This window comes from Phodopus roborovskii, unplaced genomic scaffold (genome assembly GCF_943737965.1).
Source record: "Phodopus roborovskii unplaced genomic scaffold, PHOROB, whole genome shotgun sequence".
NCBI lineage: Eukaryota > Metazoa > Chordata > Mammalia > Rodentia > Cricetidae > Phodopus > Phodopus roborovskii.
The window spans coordinates 912,651-930,560 of record NW_026126598.1 but is presented as its reverse complement, the minus strand read 5'-3'; the positions used below and the strand labels follow the sequence as shown (position 1 = coordinate 930,560).

The following is a 17,910-nucleotide window of genomic DNA, read 5'->3' as shown; positions in this document are numbered from 1 at the left end:
GATCAAGGCTTGCTATATAGTTATAGATGGCCAAGAATTCCTCATGTGGCCCATGCTGGCCTCAAGCTCATGGGAATCCTCCTGCCTCCTGTGAAGCCTCCTAATTGCTGCATGCACTATGTGAGTGTAGTGCCTGGGAGACCAGAAGGAGATGGATTCTCTAGAGCTCAAGTGATGGGTGTTTGTGAGCTGCCCAATGTGGATGCTGGGAATCAAACTCAGAACAGTAGCAAGCACACTTAACCACTGAGCCATATTTCCAACCTACTAATGGATAAATTTAGTAAAAGAATGAGTAACAAGCTAAGCATGTTTTTTTTTTTTATAGATAATAGGATGATTCTCAGAAGAAATAAGAAATAACTTGAAAAAACAAAACAGCCAGGTGTAGTGGCACACACCTTTAATGTCAGCACTGGGGAGGCAGAGGCAGGTGGATCCCTGTGAGTTCAAGGCCAGCCTGGTCTACGTAGTGAGTTCCAGGACAACCAGAGCTGTTACACAGTGAGAGCCTGTCTCGAAAATCAAACAAACAAACATGAAAGTACGTCAACTCTAGAGTAATAAAGAAGGGAAAATGGAAGAAGATGGTAAACAAAGGGTTGGGGTCTGGTGAGAGGGCTTGGTGAGTGAAGCACTTGCTGCCAAACCTTGCCAGCTAAGTTCGATTCCTGAGACCCACACCCTGGACAAAGGAACCAGCTCCCACAAGTTGTCCTCTGACCCACACACATACCTCAGTGCACAAACCAAGATAAATGTCATGTTAAAAATCAATGTAAACTTCTGTGTTTTCATAACCATCTCCCTTAGTAAAGACTTAGTGAACTAAAAGCCAGGCTCCTGTTCAAGCTTCGTTCTCAGCGCTACTTGCCTCAAAGAGCAGGGCGCAGTGTGCCTGGAGCCGGATGCGCTCCCCGTTGGCCAAGGTCAGCAGCTTATTGTCGTCCATCACTGAGTTCATGTTTTCCACCCACAAGGCGTCCACGTCGCCATCAAACAAAATATACCTGCAATGACCAAAGAGAGGTAAGGCACAGACCCTGGAGCCTGCTGCGACCCCCACTGTCCCTCCTCTCCGTCTTTCTCCAGGGCTTTCCAGCCAGGATCTGCACAGTACACTTACTCCCTTTGTCCTGAAGTTTGACCCCGAGGCGCATAAATACTGAGTGAGTAACTCACTAATGTTCGAGCATCGGAGACCGTCACACCCAGTCCAGCTGGCTCCCTTTGGCAAACTGACCTTCCACCCTTGGAATAAGACTGCTAACTGGTGAATAGTACACGCTACTGATGCTATTTTAATATGGACGCATGTAGTGCAGAGCCGACTAGGATTCTACCACTCATTTTCTGTCTTTTAGCACCATTTGTTTTGTGTGGAGTTTGCAATCATCTTTTGCACCTTATACTATTTGCCTTTATCTTCGTTTGTTCTTGTAAATTACAGCATCCCTGCATTTCTGCATCCTGAGTGAGTATGTCATGGGGACAGAAAGTGTCGTGTCCAATACCCAATACCCCATTTTGTCTTAAAGTTGAAGTCAAGAATACATTGTAATTATCACTATGGGTTTTTTTAAAAACAACATGCCATTTCTTTTCTTCTTTCCTTTTTTTTTAATATTTAAAAATTTTTATTTCATACATAGGAGCATTTGTCTGCATGAATATCTGTGACACATGTGAATGCAATGCCTGAGATGGCCACAAGAGGGCACCTGAAACTGGAGTTAAGGATGGTTGAGAGTTGCTGGGCACTGAACCCTGGTCCTCTGGAAGAACAGACAGTGGCCTTAACCACTAAGCTATCTTTCCAGTCCAATTTATTTATTTTTATGCAGGGTCTATTGAGGTAGCTCAGGCTGGCTGAAAACTCTCCTGCCTCAGCATCCTGAATGCTAAGTTTACAGATGAGTGCTGCCACATGCTACACTTAGCTGGGAGATGGGAAGATCTTAGCTAAAGATATTAAGACAAGATGGTTCTAGATCATTGGATGGTTCCCAATTCCATGCCAATTATCTTCATAAGAAAATAGTACAGGGGGGCAGGCAGATTCTCAAACCACTAGATTCAGTCTCTCTCCATCCCTCCCTTCCTCTCCTTTCTCTTTCCCTCCCTCCCTCCTTCCCTCCCTCTGGTCTCCTCCACTCTCCTCCACCTCCTCCCTCTCTTTGATCTGTTGCACATGTGATAATCCTTTCTCCCAAGGATTGGTGTATTCTCTTCATAACCCCTGGGCGGTTATCAAATTGAGGCCACGCAACATGTGTCCAGTTCCATTGTGTGGCTGACAGCACACACTCTACAATCACATCACCTCCCAACAGGGACTTTGCCATCTGAATCCATGGTAGAAAGACTTGACTCAAGTCACAATAGTGTTCAGTGAGCACGGGACTGATGGGAAACGGGGTGTTAGCACCACCATGAGGTGTCTCCCTACAGACGGCCAATCCACTCCACAGAAGAGAAGGAGCCGTGAGTAGCAGGACACGCAGACACCACACATTTCCAGTGCTGAGACAGATCCCTCATCCCTGTGGCATTCCTGTCTGAGACGCACAGCCAGAATCAAAAGAGAAGCCAGGAAACAAAAACTGAGGCTCTTCTATAACGCAGCTGGTCTGGAATGTTCCAGAACATCAGGGTCACGAGGAAAGCAACTTTTATGAAACTGCTCAAAATTAAAGGATGCCAAAGGAATCCCTTCTAACCCAGGCTCCCAGCTAATGAGGCAGACACTCACTTCCGTTCCTTCTTGTCAGTTGGCCTGTTGATCTCCCTGAAGATGTTTGACAGCACCCCATCTGTCCAGTCTCGAGTGGTGGGGTCCAGGATGCCGTACAGCTCAATGACACTCACAGCTTTGGGGTTCAAGATGTATAACTTGGTCATTAGCCCAAGCCTAAACCAAAAAAAGGGGGGTGCTTCAGCTATGGCTCAGGCCAACAAAACCCCGGAGGGGGACACATAGGACACACGAGAGGAAGTGCAGGTAAGAATCCACTCCAAAACTGACCTGTGCTTCTATTTCGTAAGGAGGGCCCTGGCTAGCCTAGAACTTACTAAGCAGATCAGGCTGGCCTCAAACTCACTGTGATTCTCCCACCTCTGCCTGCTAGATCACAGCCCTGCACCACCACACCTGGCTCTCTGTGTTGCACACTTTGTAAGTCAAGTGGACAGGACATGCCCCTCTGTGGTCATAGATCCCTACCACACTGCCACCAAGCGAAGGAAAACCAAGCCCCACACAACCCGGTCGGTCAGAATTTTAAAACAAATGAATGGAAATAGCGGAGCACAGTGTGGCACACACACATGTACATCCGTGTGATGGTTGTCAGAAGTACCTTGCAGTAGACCAGAGAATGAAAGAAAACGGCGAAGGCTATGAGCCCCAGGCCTCAGCCTGCTGCTGCCCTGGGCCCCTCTCATGCAACAGGGAGAAGAAATAAGGGGCCCATGCAAGATTTTTAAGTTTTATTTTGTGTGTGATGTATGTACATGTAGCACATGCACATACATGTGTGTTTGTCTCTCTACCTTATTTCTTTGAGGCAGGGTCTCTCACCGAACCTGGAGCTGGGCTGGCAGCCACAAAGCTACAGCGATCCTCCTGTTCCCACTCCCTACCACAGAACTGGGGTTCCAGGGATGCACAGCCCTGCCTGCCTTTTTTACGTGGGCACTGGGGACTCGAACTCAAGCCCCCCGATGCTTGTGCAGCAAACGCTCTTTAACTACGAGGTAGTCTCCCAGACCCAGCTCTGAAATCTGCTGTGCAATCTAGAAATGCTTGAGCCATGCAGGTCCCATGGCTCTATTTAGACTTTGCCTGGAATATTGGCATTCATCCAAGTCTGTTTAGGACCCAGCTATTGACAGGCGCTCACCCTCTACAGATCAACCTGTTTGTCATAAGCTGCAAGAGCACCTACTGTGTGTTCTGAAGTGTGTTAGCCTACTGTGTGTTCTGAGGTACGAACCAAACTGGGTTCCTCCGCGAGAGCAGCAGATGCTCTTAACTGCTGGGGGATCTCTTTGGCCTGATTTTCAGAGTTTTAACCAAGGGTGAAAGATCATCCCTGAATGTGAGTGGGGCCATCTCATGGGCTGGAGTCCCAGATAAAATAAAATTGGAGCTGGGTGGTGGTGACACACGCCTTTAATCCCAGCACTCAGATGACAGAGGCAGGTGGATCTCTGTGAGTTTGAGGCCAGCCTGGTCTACAAGAGCTAGTTCCAGGACAGCCTCCAAAGCCACAGAGAAACCCTGTCTGGTAAAACCAAAATAAATAAATAAATAAGATAAAATTGGGCAAAGGAGAAAGTTCACTGAGTGCCTGTTGTGGGATATGTTATGTCTCTGTCTTTCCTTGCCTACCTAAGGCACCTTCTAATTGGTTTAATAAAGAGCTGAATGGTCAACAGCTAGGTAGGAGAGGATAGACAGGACTTCTGGGGAGAGAGGAACTCTGGGAAGAATCTGAGGTGGTAGATTTGCCAGCGAGATGTGGAGCAAATTGGACATACAGTCCTGAGGAAAGGTAACATTGGCAGGATGTAGATTTATTTAAGTTTTAAGAGCTAGTGGAACAAGCCTAAGCTAAGAACAAGTTTACTTAATTAATAAAAAGTCCCCATGTCATTATTCAAGAGCTGGAGGCCCAAAGAAAAACCTGTGACAAATGTCAGCATTATCGGCTCTCTGCCTTCTGTTCTTCCCAGATATGGGAGTCTCAGCATTATGTTCCTGCCTGCCTGCCTCCAGGAACGTCATGGTGCCTTCCCTGCCATGATGGATCCTCTCAAACCCTGAGCCAAAGTAAGTCCTCCATCCCCCTAATCTACCTTTTGTAGGTATTTGGTCACATCTATCAGAAAACAACTCATGACTGGGACGAATGTGGAATGAATGACCAAAGCTCTCACCAAACCCTTGCCACCCCAGCAGGACACTCACTTTGTCTGTGCCTGACACAGAGCATTGATGACCACGGACTTGCCCCCTCCCGTGGGTCCCACCACCATGGTCGTGTGGCGGGTCAGCATGGTCTCGAACATTTGGACCACTTTATCCACCTGTGGGACAGACAACAAGGGTTTGTTAAGATGTGACTCAGGGCTGGTGAGCTGGCTGAGAGAGGAGGCACTCAGGACCCCCTGAGCACGTGACAGGAGAGAGCCAACTCCTGTGTAGCTGAGGCTAGCCGAGGCTCCTGATCTTCTTGCCTCTGCCTCCTGAGCAGAGGTAAATACTACTTTCTCCCATAACTGGGCCACATGTATCTGTCCATCAACTAACAGACACCGTGGCTTCCCCATTTGGACCACTGTGACTATCCCACCACGGAAGGCTCGTGAGCGTGTTTCTGAGCAGGCATGTTCTTACTGCTCTTTTGCTCATGCAGTGGGATCACCAGGCCCCGGGATGCCTCTGGGCATGTCTTGCTGAAGAACTGTTTGCCAGTGTGGTGTTTTATTTTACATTCCCCACAGGAATGTATGTGTCTTCATGCAGGGAATGGGGAACAGTGTCTTCCTCAATTGCTCTCCTTTTTATTTTTTGAGAATGCGTCTCTCACTGAACTTGCGGCTCACTGGTGTGGCTAGACTGTCTGGTCAGCATGTTTCAAAGACCTACCACAGCTAGTTTACAAATGCATGCCACAGAGCCCAGCTTTCTACAGGGGTTTTGGGCAACTGGACTCAAGTCTGCGTGCTTGCGTGGCAAGCACATCAGCGACTGAGCCGTGAGTCTGATGCCGGCCTGTGTTATATAGTGAGTTCCAGACTCATGTGAATTACAAGGCACTTTGCTCACCTGGACCGGCAGAAGTATGTAGCCATTCTCCTCCAGCACCTGCTCTACGGCATCGTTGAAATCTGGGTAGCGCACACGGGGGCAGTCCAGCCCCGGAAACAGGTCAGAGATGAGGCCCAGGAAGAGAGGGACGTCCTCAAATACAAACTTGGGCAGGTTCATGTCCCGCAGCGCCCGCATCAGGACCACATCCTGGAGGGGCAGAGGATGTGAGATTGCCAAAGAACCCAGCAAGTACCTGAACATCCACCTGCCCACCACAGAATAGAACATTCTTATAAAAATGTAATGTATTTAATTACAAATTTTATATATTTAACATATGTAATGAGGCAAGATGGCTGGATAGAAGAAAAACACCAAGCATGATAACCTGTGCTTAATCTCTGGAACCTGCATGGTGGGAAGAGACAACTCACTCCCACAATTGTGCTCTGACCTCCACAAGCACCTGGCACAGGCGTGTGCACACACACACTAAATAAACAAATGTAGAAAACATAATATATGCCAGGCATTGTGGAGCTCGGCTTTAGTCCCAGCACTTGGGAGGCAAAAGCAGGTGGGCCTATGTGAGTTTGAGGACAGCCTGGTCTACAGAGCTATCCAGGGCTACACAAAGAAACCATGTCTCAACACCCCCCAAAAAACACAATATATATAACAAAACATATAATATGTTATATATTTATACATTGTATACATTATAGATTTATATATTTTAAAGAAAATTGGGGGCTATATTAGGGCTTGAACCTGAGCAAATGCCTGCTACTGAGTTACATCCCCAGTTACAATTTAAAAAAAATTTTAAATTCTGACACGTCATTGCTGGTGGAAGATTGTGGAAGAATATTGCCCTCAGAATGCCAGCGATGAGTTTGGCCGTGTAGTGAGTGTCATGTCAAAGTAATGTGACTATTTCTCTGACTTTCACTGCAAAGAGAAAGTAAGCAAGTCTGATCAGGGCCCATATGTGCACCTGTGAGCTATCTGTGTGTGCACCTGTGAGCTATCTGTGTGTGCACCTGTGAACTATCTGTGTGTGCACCTGTGAGCTATCTGTGTGTGCACCTGTGAACTATCTGTGTGTGCACCTGTGAGCTATCTGTGTGTGCACCTGTAGCTATCTGTGTGTGCACCTGTGAACTATCTGTGTGTGCACCTGTGAGCTATCTGTGTGTGCACCTGTAGCTATCTGTGTGTGCACCTGTGAGCTATCTGTGTGTGCACCTGTGAACTATCTGTGTGTGCACCTGTGAGCTATCTGTGTGTGCACCTGTAGCTATCTGTGTGTGCATCTGTGAGCTATGTGTGTGCACCTGTGAACTATCTGTGTGCACCTGTGAGATATCTCACTGATGCCAATAAGATGTATAACAAGTGGGTGGAGCAATGGCTCAGTGGTTAAGAGCACTGACTGCTCTTCCAGAGGACCCAGGTTCAATTCCCAGCACCCACATGGTGGCTCAAAACCATCTGTAACCCTTGGACCTCCAAGAAGGCTAGGCATGCATGTGGTACACAGACATACATGTAGATATAATACACCCACACATAAGATAAATAAATTAAAATTTAAAAATATGCAATCACTAATCAAAGAGGAACCCATATTCCCACTTCAACAGAAGGCTACTTGTGCCCCTCTGCCTCCCCACCACCCTAAGGTGATGGACTGACAGTTGCTACAGATGCTTCCTGAATACTGGTACTGCCACAGGGACTCTGAACTTGATCCTTTTTAAATATTTTTTATTCATTTTACATAACCAACCACAGTTGCCCCCTATCTCCTCTTCCTGCTCCTCCCCCCCCCACCTCCTCCCCAACCTGACCCCCATCCACTTCTCTGAAAGTATAAGGCCTTCTGTGCAGAGTCAACAAAGCCTGGCACATTGAGGCAGGACCAAGCTCCTCCCTCCCCACCCCGCATCAAGACTGAGCATGGCACCCCACCATAGGGAATGGGCTCCAAAAAGCCAGCTCAGGCACCAGGGCTAGATTCTGGTCCCACTGCCAGGGGCCCCTCAGATAGATCAAGCTACACAACTGTTGCCCACATGCAGAGGGCTTAGTTTGGTCCAATGCAGGCTCCCCAGCTGTCGGTCTAGAGTCCCTGAATTCCCATGAGCTCAGGTCAGCTGTCTCTGTGGGTTTCCCTGTCATGATCTTCACACACACACACACACACACACACACACACACACACACACACACACACACGCACACACATGCACACACATGCACACACGCGCGCGCGTGTGCTCATATAATCCTTCCTCCCTCTCTCTGGCTGGACTCCCAAAACTCAGCCTGGTGCTTGGCTGTGGATCTCCGCATCTGCGTCCGTCAGTCACTGGATGAAGCTGAACTTGGTCTTAAGGTAACAAATCTCTGGAGGCAACATCACTGGGAGGAGACCAAAGCAAAGCCAGACAAGGGGACAGCCAAGACCTAAGCCTCTGGATGTCCCGTGTCCTCCAGCCTACCTTGTGCACATGCATGGCAACTGCACGGACACACACACAACCACAGGCACTGAGCGGCATACCTCCTGCAGGTCTGCGGAGCCTCGCTTCAGCTCACCAGCCATGACCAGCACCGACTTCAGAGCCCGGAGCCCGAAGTCGTAATGGTGTTGCTTAGACAGCTGTTCCCGTGCCAGCTTGTACAGGACTGTCATCTTCTTGGCCAGCGTCTTTTTGACAGAAGATAGTGAGGAAGCAAAAGCATGAGAGAATAAAGTAACAGAAAGCAACAGTTTTACTGCAAACACAAAGTGGCATGGGCATCTCAGGGACCGCCAGCTACAGATCTGCAGAGCTCATCTTCAGCATTCAAAACCCACCGGGGTGCGGCTCCTTTTCAAACCCGCCTTTGGGGACTCATTCGAAGAGTACCCAGGGCAGAGTGACACATGGGAAGAGTGCTCAGGCAGGGGGAGCAGGACGTTCAAGGTCCTTCTCAGCTACATCAGAGTTTGAGGCTAGCCTGGACTACATGAGTACACCCTGTCTGAAACACACAAACATGCTTGTCAAAAATCTGATAGCTGTTGTACAAAGCTGGGATCGTAACTGCCTTCAGTGATGGCAGGTCCCAGCAAGAAGTTATAGCCCTGCTCACACAGATGCTCCCAGATTATGGGGACCTCAACCTATCATGCACGTGCCCCCTGCCCAGCTGTTGTTCCTTTTGTTGGTTTGTTTGATACTTGGGGATGAACCCAGGACTACTAAGCTATGTCCGTAGCCCTTTACTTCATTTTATTTTGCGATGGAGTTTGGCTTCAAATTTATAATATTCCCACCTCAATCTCCTAAAAAGAATGGAATAGAGGTCAGTATGAGCCACTTTGTCCAATCTGTTCCCTTTTCTAACAGCAATTTGGACTCCGGGGCCATTTCAGTCAAGCCCACTGGTCCCTGAGACTTGCTTGGGAATTTGGAAGAAAACAGACACAAGATCTCATCCTGGCAGCTTGGGATGAGGTGGAGAGGGTACAATGTGAGCCTTGAAAAACATCCAATGCAGGCAGGGCTAGAGAGACGGCTCAGTGGCTCAAGCTTAGTTGCCAGCGCTCATGTTGGATGGCTCATGTAACTCCAATTCCAGAGGACCAGATGCCCTCTTCTGGCTTCCGTGGGAACTGCAACCATATGCACACAACACAAACTCATAAGTGAAAAGTAAAATCTTTTTTTTCAATGAGCATGCATTGCAGGAAATGGTTGAGGCTCAGTGGTAGAGTACATGCCTCAGTTGCATGAGGTGCTGGGTTCTGTCTTCAGCATCATACAAAAAAATAAAGTGTGTGTGTGTGTGTGTGTGTGTGTGTGTGTTACATGTGAGTATGTGGGTAATGTACCCATGGGGGCATGTGCATATAGAGTCCAAAGGGAGAATTAGGTGCCTCCCTCTATCATTTGTCATTATATTGCCTTGACACAAGACCTCTCACCAAGCACATGAACCTCTCAAGTATTAGCACACAACCAAATTACGTAAGTCACAGTTCAGAGAGGGCAGGGGTAGGAGCAGAGACAGGTCAGAATCATTCCAAAGCATAGCCTGAAGCTCACCACCAGCATGGCTCACCTTGGCCCCCAGGAAGCCCTCAGAGAAGAGCATAATCTCACAGATCTGCTGCAGGTCGGGCACAATGACCACCACAGGCCTGAACAGCGCCTTGACGGACTCAGGCAGCTCCGTGCGGCCTGCATAGCCAGGGTTCATGGTGATGAAGATGCCCATCCGAGGGTCAAGGGAGATCTCCTGCCCTTCGAACTGGATGACAGGAAAGAGGGAGTGATGTAGCTGCCAATTCACTCAGGGAAAGGAAGCTGTGGCCACAGGGCCATCCCCAAGGGAGATGGTGATATGGGCAAGATGGGCTCTCTGGATTGGCACAGAATCCACAACATCTCTGGGAAGCCAGGTGTGGTATGGGGTCAGGTGTGATGTCCAGTCAGGTGTGGTGTCCAGTCAGGTGTGATGTCCAGTCAGGTGTGGTGTCCAGTCAGGTGTGATGTGTGGTCAGGTGTGGTGTCCAGTCAGGTGTGATGTGTGGTCAGGTGTGGTGTCCAGTCAGGTGTGGTGTCCAGTCAGGTGTGCTGTCCAGTCAGGTGTGATGTCCAGTCAGGTGTGGTCAGGTGTGGTGCCTGGTGAGCTGTGGTGAGGTGTGATGTGTGGTCAGGTGTGGTATACAGTCAGGTGTGCTGTCTGATCAGGTGTAGTGTCCAGTCAGGTGTGGTGTCCAGTCAGGTGTGGTCAAGTATGATATCTGGTGAGCTGTGGTGAGGTGTGACGTGTGGTCAGGTGTGGTGCCTGGTGAGGTGTGGTGCTTGGTGAGGTGTAATCAGATGCGATTCTGGCCAGGTTTAATGTCTATCTGGGGATAGTCTTTGGTGAGGTGTGAAGCCTGCTGAAATGTCGTATCTGGCCAGGTGTGGTCAGGTGTGGTGTCTGGCCAGGTATGGTAGGTAACCCCCACTGTCAAGTTCAGTGGCTTTTGAATCACTTAGGTATGTACTTCTGGGTGCCTTTGTGAGAATTAACAGACGGAGGGAGACCTACCGTGAATGTAAGGCGTACCATCCCTTAGATAAGGTGTCTGCACAGAACTAAAGGGAGTGGGGAGAGAAAGCAATATGTCCCTCTCTCCGCTGTGGGGCCACAGTGGTGGGGACTACCCTGTCCTGCCTTCCCCACCATGATGGACCAAACCTTCTGAAACCATGACCAAAACCGCTGCTCCCCTTACACTGCCCAGTGTCTGCCCACAGCGGTGCAAGAGTAACTAACAAAGCGGTCTGAAAATGGCCCCTGCCCAGGGTGCCACAGGCTTTGCGGCCAGTGTCCATCCTGGAATGGGGCACAGGTGCCTCCCCACCTCCCCTCACCTGGAACGTGGTCAGCTGGTGGATCAGCGCGTTTCGGATCGTCTGGATCTGTGATGAGATGACAGATAGCACAGAGGCGTCTATCCGGTTGAACTCATCGAAGCAGCCCCATGCACCACACTGGGCGAGGCCAGAGAAGATTTTCCCGACAGCCTAGGGATGCCATCAGAACTGTCAGGGCCTGGGAGGAAATGGGGGGCTCGCACCTTCTAAATTAAACAATTTGCTGGATGGAGCGCTGGCCAGGTACAGCACTCACAGAATTTTCTGGCAATATTCAAAGGCCCTTGGTAGGCCGGCTCCCACTCAGGGCCAGACAATCAAGACTTTGTATAAACTCCAGATTACCAGCTACTAAAATACTGGGAGCTCTAGATACAGTGGACCCATAGGCCCAAGTGTCCATACTAAACCAAAACTGAACAGTGGAACCCTCTAGAACTTGGAGTACAGTACTGGAGTTAGCCGCTGTTCTTACTCCTCTCTATTACCCCATACTCATTCCTGTTATCTCCCTGAGCCCAGCAGCCTATGAGTACAGGACTCTTGCCTTCACCCAGCAACCTATGAGTACAGGACTCTTGCCTTCTGTCTGAGCAAAAAGTTTACTGTAACACCCTCCCAGCTATCCCTTGTCATTTCAGAAGACAGGTGACATGCTTTCCAACCATGTCCACACGAAAAGCTGCCTGCAGAGGAATGGGGGTACTGGAAGTAATGGTGAGGCCTTACTTTGTAATCCATGCCTTCCCCACAGTTGGTGACAACACACAGCAGGCCCAGGGCTTTGGCAAGGTCCTTGGTGGTCTCGGTCTTGCCGGTCCCTGCTGGGCCAGCAGGGGCACCTCCCAGATACATGGACAGTGCCTGTGAACAGTCAAATGCAAATGCTTTGGTTCGGAGAAAGGGTTCATCTCTAGGACACATGTTCAGACATTGCGATGCTCAACTCCATGTGTCAGCCTGACTGTGCAGGGCGCTGTCTGTGTTGCTGGCTAATTATTGTTTCTGGGTGGGTCTGTGAAAGTATCTCAGAGCCTGACATTTTGGTGAGCCTAGTTAGGCAGATGGTCATTCACGGGGTAGGCAATACCACCTAGCCCCGCCCCACAAGAACTGGATGGGGCCTAAGGAAGGGAAGATGTTGTCTCTGCTTTGGCTGTGATAGCGGCTGTGTACTCTGACATTCCCCAGGACTTCAGACCCAAACGGGAGTGGGTAGCTCAGGTCCTCAGTCCCATCTGTCCAGGTGCCCAACAGTCATCTAGGACACTAACTTATCTCTATGATCGCTGTCACAAAATGCTTAGCTTTGTGGCCTCCCATTGATCCTGTCTCTTTATACCCCTAATTCACAGATAAGCTTATACATTCATGTTTTGAAACCAGGTTTCATGTAGCTCGGGGCTGGCCTAAAACTTGCTACATAGCTGGGGATAGCCTGGACTCCTGATTCTCCCCCTCGCATCCGTCTCCAAGCACTGGGCTCATATGCATGGCCACTATCGACGGATTAGTTCACCCTTATTGTTAGGAAAACAAAGGGCTTCTTGGCTCACATACCAGTGTGTGTCATGGGCTTCAGGCTTCCATCCTCTTATGTAGCCCCAGGTACAGCAAGGTGATGCAGAGGCCAGTACAGGGGTGAGCTGCACATGGCATGGCATGGATGTGCGTCTCAGCTGTGAGCTAAGGGACCTGTCATATGTGTGCACCTCAGGCAGACTTTGGTACAGCTCCATGGCTGACTGCTTATTTAGCATGTACAAGGCCCTAGGTTCTATCCCCAGTGCCACAAACAAGAACAGCTAACACTCTGCCACCATCCTGAGGGGAGACATGGATGTCTCCTCCTTCACTCGCCTTCTTATAGTCTGATACAGTTTAGTCTTATACATTTCCACAATTTTCTATTATCCTCTGCCTTACTTTGCCTCCATCTCTGCTGCATAGGTCTAAGCTGTGTAGAGATCTAAGCTACAGGATGGAACCAGCATCCCAGGGAAGCCAGTCACAGGCTTTTCAATCCCAATAGTGACAATCAGACTCAGAATGGAAGATGCTTCCAAGAGCTCAGACTCCATCTAGGTCCATCAACAAGCTATGTCTAGGGGCAAACATGTCACCTGTGTGAGCGTCAAGTAGATGCGGTCTGTAAGGGGTGTGATGACCAGCCTCCCGTTCAGGCCCATGTACTCATAGCCGTAGCCGAAGGTCCCTGTGCACTGGCGGATGTTGAGCTCGTCTGGCTCGCGGTCCCAGTAAAAGCGCAGCTGGCTTTCCCATTCAAACTCCCGGGCCTCAAGGATGCTGGGTGGGGAGGGGGGAGAAAAGGAAGGGGCCATAGCTGGGCAGACCACAGAAGGACAGAACAGTAAAGCATCCCAGAATCCCCGGGAGGTAACCACCTGCCCCGGATGAAGGAATCCACAATGTCCCGGGCATGCACGTCAATGATAAGGACTGTGTTGTATTTCTTCCTGTCATTTTTGCTCAGCTGCATGGTGATCCGTGTGACCAAGTCATCAATCTGTTGGTGCATCTTCTTGCCATAGTTCTTCATAGCTTGCTTGTCCCCTTGCTTGACTTTGTTGAAGACATCCTCCACTTCCCAAGTCCACCACACCTGGCTGGCAGCCAGCACCACCATGCCTTGGTACAGCAGCATCCAGTCCACCCTACAGGGGAAGAATGCCTGTCAAAACTTGACAGAGGCTGGGTCCAAATAGAGGCTAGTTGGAAGTCAGCTACACTCCCAGAAGCTTATGTGTGTGGCCTGGAATGGGAGTCGTGAAAGCCAGGAAAGCTCCAGGGCTAAACCATGAAACATCAGGACAGTGGTCCTCTCCCTTATCCCTATAGGCTCCTGACTTCAGAGCAACATGTCCATCATGGGGCCAGGGGTGTGGCTTGGCAATAGAATCTTGGCTGAGAATTTACCATCAAGAGCCTGGAGGTGCAGCCTATTGAGATCCTGCCTACTGGGATCCTGTTTGTCTCAAGAGTGATGGAAGTCTACAAAGTGTCCCAACAGTGCTGCTCCTGACCGCTAAGTACCATTCTCCTAGTGAGGTCTCAGAAGCCCAAAGGGCTAGGGATAGCACAGCAGTAAGAATTTATATTCAGTCATTCATTCCTGAAGTGCTGGGAATGGAGCCCGCAGCCTCATGAATGCAAAGCAAGCATTCTGCTACTGAGTAGTTGTAAGCAGATGTTCTTCCACTGAGCCACACCCCAGCCCCTCACTAGGGGATTCTAGGCAGGATCTCTACCACCAAGCCACACCCCAGCCCCTCACTGGGGGATTCTAGGCAGGAGATCTACCACTGAGCCACACCCCCAGCTCCTCACTGGGAGATTCTAGGCATGAACTCTACTATAAAGTCATGCTTCCAGCCCAAGTTGAATTTGTAGTAAACTCCCACAAGCTGCCAACCTGGTAGCTTGCTCGCCTAGGAAACACTATCCAGAGCCATCATTTGAAACAGCTTCCATCAGCTGTGTAGCCACAGCAAGGAAAGCCTCATTGCAATATCAGCATTGCCGGCCTCAGACTTGTTCAATCGCCCCCTGTGCCGAGCAGCAGGGTGCAGCCGCTTGCCCTCACACGCCCTCAGGCGTCCACATCACCTGCTTCTGTCCTCACAGTATCGGAAGATGGCTTCCTTGGTGATGAGTCTGTTGGTCCTTCTCATTTCGTTCAACACAGCTGTCATCCAGTCTTCCACACGGCCCTCAGCCCGGATGATCTTGCGGAAGTCCATGACTTCTCCCTCTGCCGAGATCATGGCCGACACTAGTTTCTCCCCGCTGTCTCCATCATGGAAGCGCAACATGGCTATGTTGTCGTACATCTGCAAGGCAGCAGGAGATGCAGGTTGGGATGCTGCTAAGATGACCACCCTCCATTGGGGCCGTGGCACCCTCAGGTTTCCCTAGGTAAGGTGTCCATGCACCCAGTGTTGTTATGTTTATTGACCGGGATGACAGACTGCTTCCTCAGCACTGTGCACATCAAAGATGGGTTTTCGGACAGAAGGAAAAAGACCTCTGAGGCACCTTGGGGGTGTACTGTCAACATGGGGACACACAGCGGAGTGAGGAGCTTAACCCCAAGCGGAACTGAGGGCTTAGAGAGTGAGGCGTGGCCAGGTAACTCAGGGCCACTTGTCCTGCTCCTCAAAGCCTGAAAGAAGCAACTTAAAAGTAAGCCGGGAGCGTGCCACAGCCGACTGGAGCCACATGTCACTGTCCCAAACACTGGCGGTGACATCTGTGGCTATAATTGAGCAAAAGAAAATTCCGGAACCTGAGTCCCTTCAGGGCCCCCATGGAATAGTATAGATGTGTGAGGATCAGGAAGGGAGGAGGTGAGTGGCCAGCTGTAAAGAGGAAACAGAGAGGAGGGCAGGAAACAGGAGCGGGGAAGAGGCCAGCCTGGGCTACATGCATACCTCTGATGGAAAAGAAAGGGAAGAAAGGAAGGAGAAAGGGAAGGAAGAGCCTACCTCTTGAGAAGGGAAACATTACATTTTTATATAATTTAATTTTATTTTATGTGTATTGGTGTTTTCCTGTGTGTATGTCTGTGTGAGGGGGTCAGAGCCGCTAGAACTGGAGCCACAGCCAGGTGTGGCCTGCAATGCAGGTGCTGGGAATTGAACCTGGGTTGTCCGAAGTGCTCTTAACCACTGAGCTATCTCTCCAGCCCCAAGAAGGGAAACATTCCATAAAAAAAAAAAAAAAAAGAACGAACGAAAGAAAGAACAAAAGGAAGAAAGAAAATAAAAACGAACATTTTAACTGCACTTGAACTTGGCTGCTGGCCCTGACCTAAGCCCTGGTCCTGGATCATAGCCCTGACCTCAGTCATATGCCCCGATCTTGACTGCTTGCCCTGAACCCACCCATGGGCCCTGACTCTCACCATGAACCCTGGCCCTGAAGGTGAGCCCTAACCTTGATCATATGCTCCTGCACACACAGTGGGTCACTGTTGCCCAAGATGCTGAGCAGCTCATCGTCTGAGATGAAGAAGAACCTGGGGAAGGCATTCCTCTTGGAGTCCAGGTAGTCGTTTAAGCTCTTCTGACACTTCTCCAGGCCCTCGCTGATGCCCTGCAGGTCATTGAGGCGGTTTGGGGCCTCGCAGCATCTCTTGATCACTGGGTCTTTCAAAGTCTCCCCCATGATCTGGTGAAGGTCAGGGGGACAGCAGAGTGTCACTCAAGGTGGCAGAAATGCAGGTATTCACTATAGTGGTTCTTTTGTGCCAAAAGAAAGGGGTGACCAGGCGGTGGTGGCGCACGCCTTCAGTCCCAGCACTCAGGAGGCAGAGGCAGGCAGGTCTCTGTAAATTTGAGGCTAGCCTGGTCTACAGAGTAAGTTCCAGGACAGTCAGGGCTACACAGAGAAACTCTGTCTTGAAAAAAAAAAAACAGAATTAAAAAAAGGAAGGGGTCAGACTAGCTAGGAAAATAGAAAGAAACTGTCTAAAAGTCCGATAGTAGGAGACCAGGCAAAAAAAATTAGCTGTTTATTGAATGACATGCATAAAGGAGGCTGGCAAGATGGTTCAGTCTGCAAAGGGCTACCAGCAAGCCTGATGACCTGAGTTCAGTCCCCAGACACCACATGGTGGAAGGAGAGAGCTGACTCCCACAAGTTGTCTTCTCATTTCACACATGGCCTGTGGTATGTGTGGTGTGTGGAGTGGGTGCATGTGTACACACACACAGTTTTTAAAATGTAAAAGAACATGTCAAAGATATGAACTGAAAAGTGATGGCTTTATTGGTGGAAGTGGCCTACATCTATATATTTACCTACATTTATAGGTTTATGTAGGATAAGAATCCTAGAGGACATGTGGCCAACTTTTATGTAGATCAATAAGCAGAAAATTTTGCTAAGTAAATTAAAGTCATAGATGATGACCCAGAGCTTCAGAAGCTGCCCCTGCAGGGACCAGACCACATAGATACAACAGCATCTAGTGACACTGACTCTCACACTGATGGGGACACTGGCTCTCACACTAATGGGGACACTGTCCTCTCTCACACTGATGGGGACGCTGTCCTCTCTCACACTGATGGGAACACTGTCCTCTCTCACACTGATGGGGACACTGTCCCCTCTCACACTGATGGGGATACTGTCCTCTCTCACACTGATGGGGACACTGTCCCCTCTCACACTGATGGGGACACTGTCCCCTCTCACACTGATGGGGACGCTGTCCCCTCTCACACTGATGGGGACACTGACTCTCACACTGATGGGTACACTGACTCTCACACTGATGGGGACACTGTCCTCTCTCATGCTAGTCACCTACCCTCTTAAATACCCTGTCGATGTTGTCAAACTTCTTGGCCTCCTCTGGCAGCTGGGACCGTATGTCCCCACCGATGAAGATGCTTTCCAGGTACATCCACTTCCTCTGAACCAGCATCCAGATCTGAAAATGCATCATATCAATGTCACAAGGTAACAAGGCAGCCCGGGGATACCGACAACTCCCATCCCCCGACACCCACAACCCACATTCATCCAAATCAGCTCAGTGCAAGATTTGGCAGGCCAAGGGGCGCTGTGTGCAGAGACATGGCCACTACCCCTCAACCCAAAGTGCCCAGGCCTCAGGATCTTCACTTTTGCTTTCAAAAA

At 49.7% G+C, this 17,910-nt stretch overlaps 1 protein-coding gene across 1 annotated transcript in view; it reads right to left on the bottom strand.

The window, feature by feature from the left end:
• The window catches only part of Dnah10 (dynein axonemal heavy chain 10), a 103,926-nt gene that overhangs the window by 45,601 nt on the left and 40,415 nt on the right, over positions 1-17,910 (bottom strand). The window contains exons 28-40 of the mRNA XM_051204908.1: positions 17,579-17,701; positions 16,198-16,431; positions 14,869-15,092; positions 13,647-13,916; positions 13,365-13,548; positions 11,971-12,105; positions 11,239-11,391; positions 9,935-10,123; positions 8,388-8,534; positions 5,834-6,025; positions 4,973-5,091; positions 2,753-2,911; positions 875-1,010 (exon numbers count right to left, since the gene is read on the bottom strand). Coding sequence (XP_051060865.1) covers positions 875-1,010; positions 2,753-2,911; positions 4,973-5,091; positions 5,834-6,025; positions 8,388-8,534; positions 9,935-10,123; positions 11,239-11,391; positions 11,971-12,105; positions 13,365-13,548; positions 13,647-13,916; positions 14,869-15,092; positions 16,198-16,431; positions 17,579-17,701 — 2,265 coding nt within the window. The remainder of the gene's footprint in view (positions 1-874; positions 1,011-2,752; positions 2,912-4,972; positions 5,092-5,833; positions 6,026-8,387; positions 8,535-9,934; positions 10,124-11,238; positions 11,392-11,970; positions 12,106-13,364; positions 13,549-13,646; positions 13,917-14,868; positions 15,093-16,197; positions 16,432-17,578; positions 17,702-17,910) is intronic.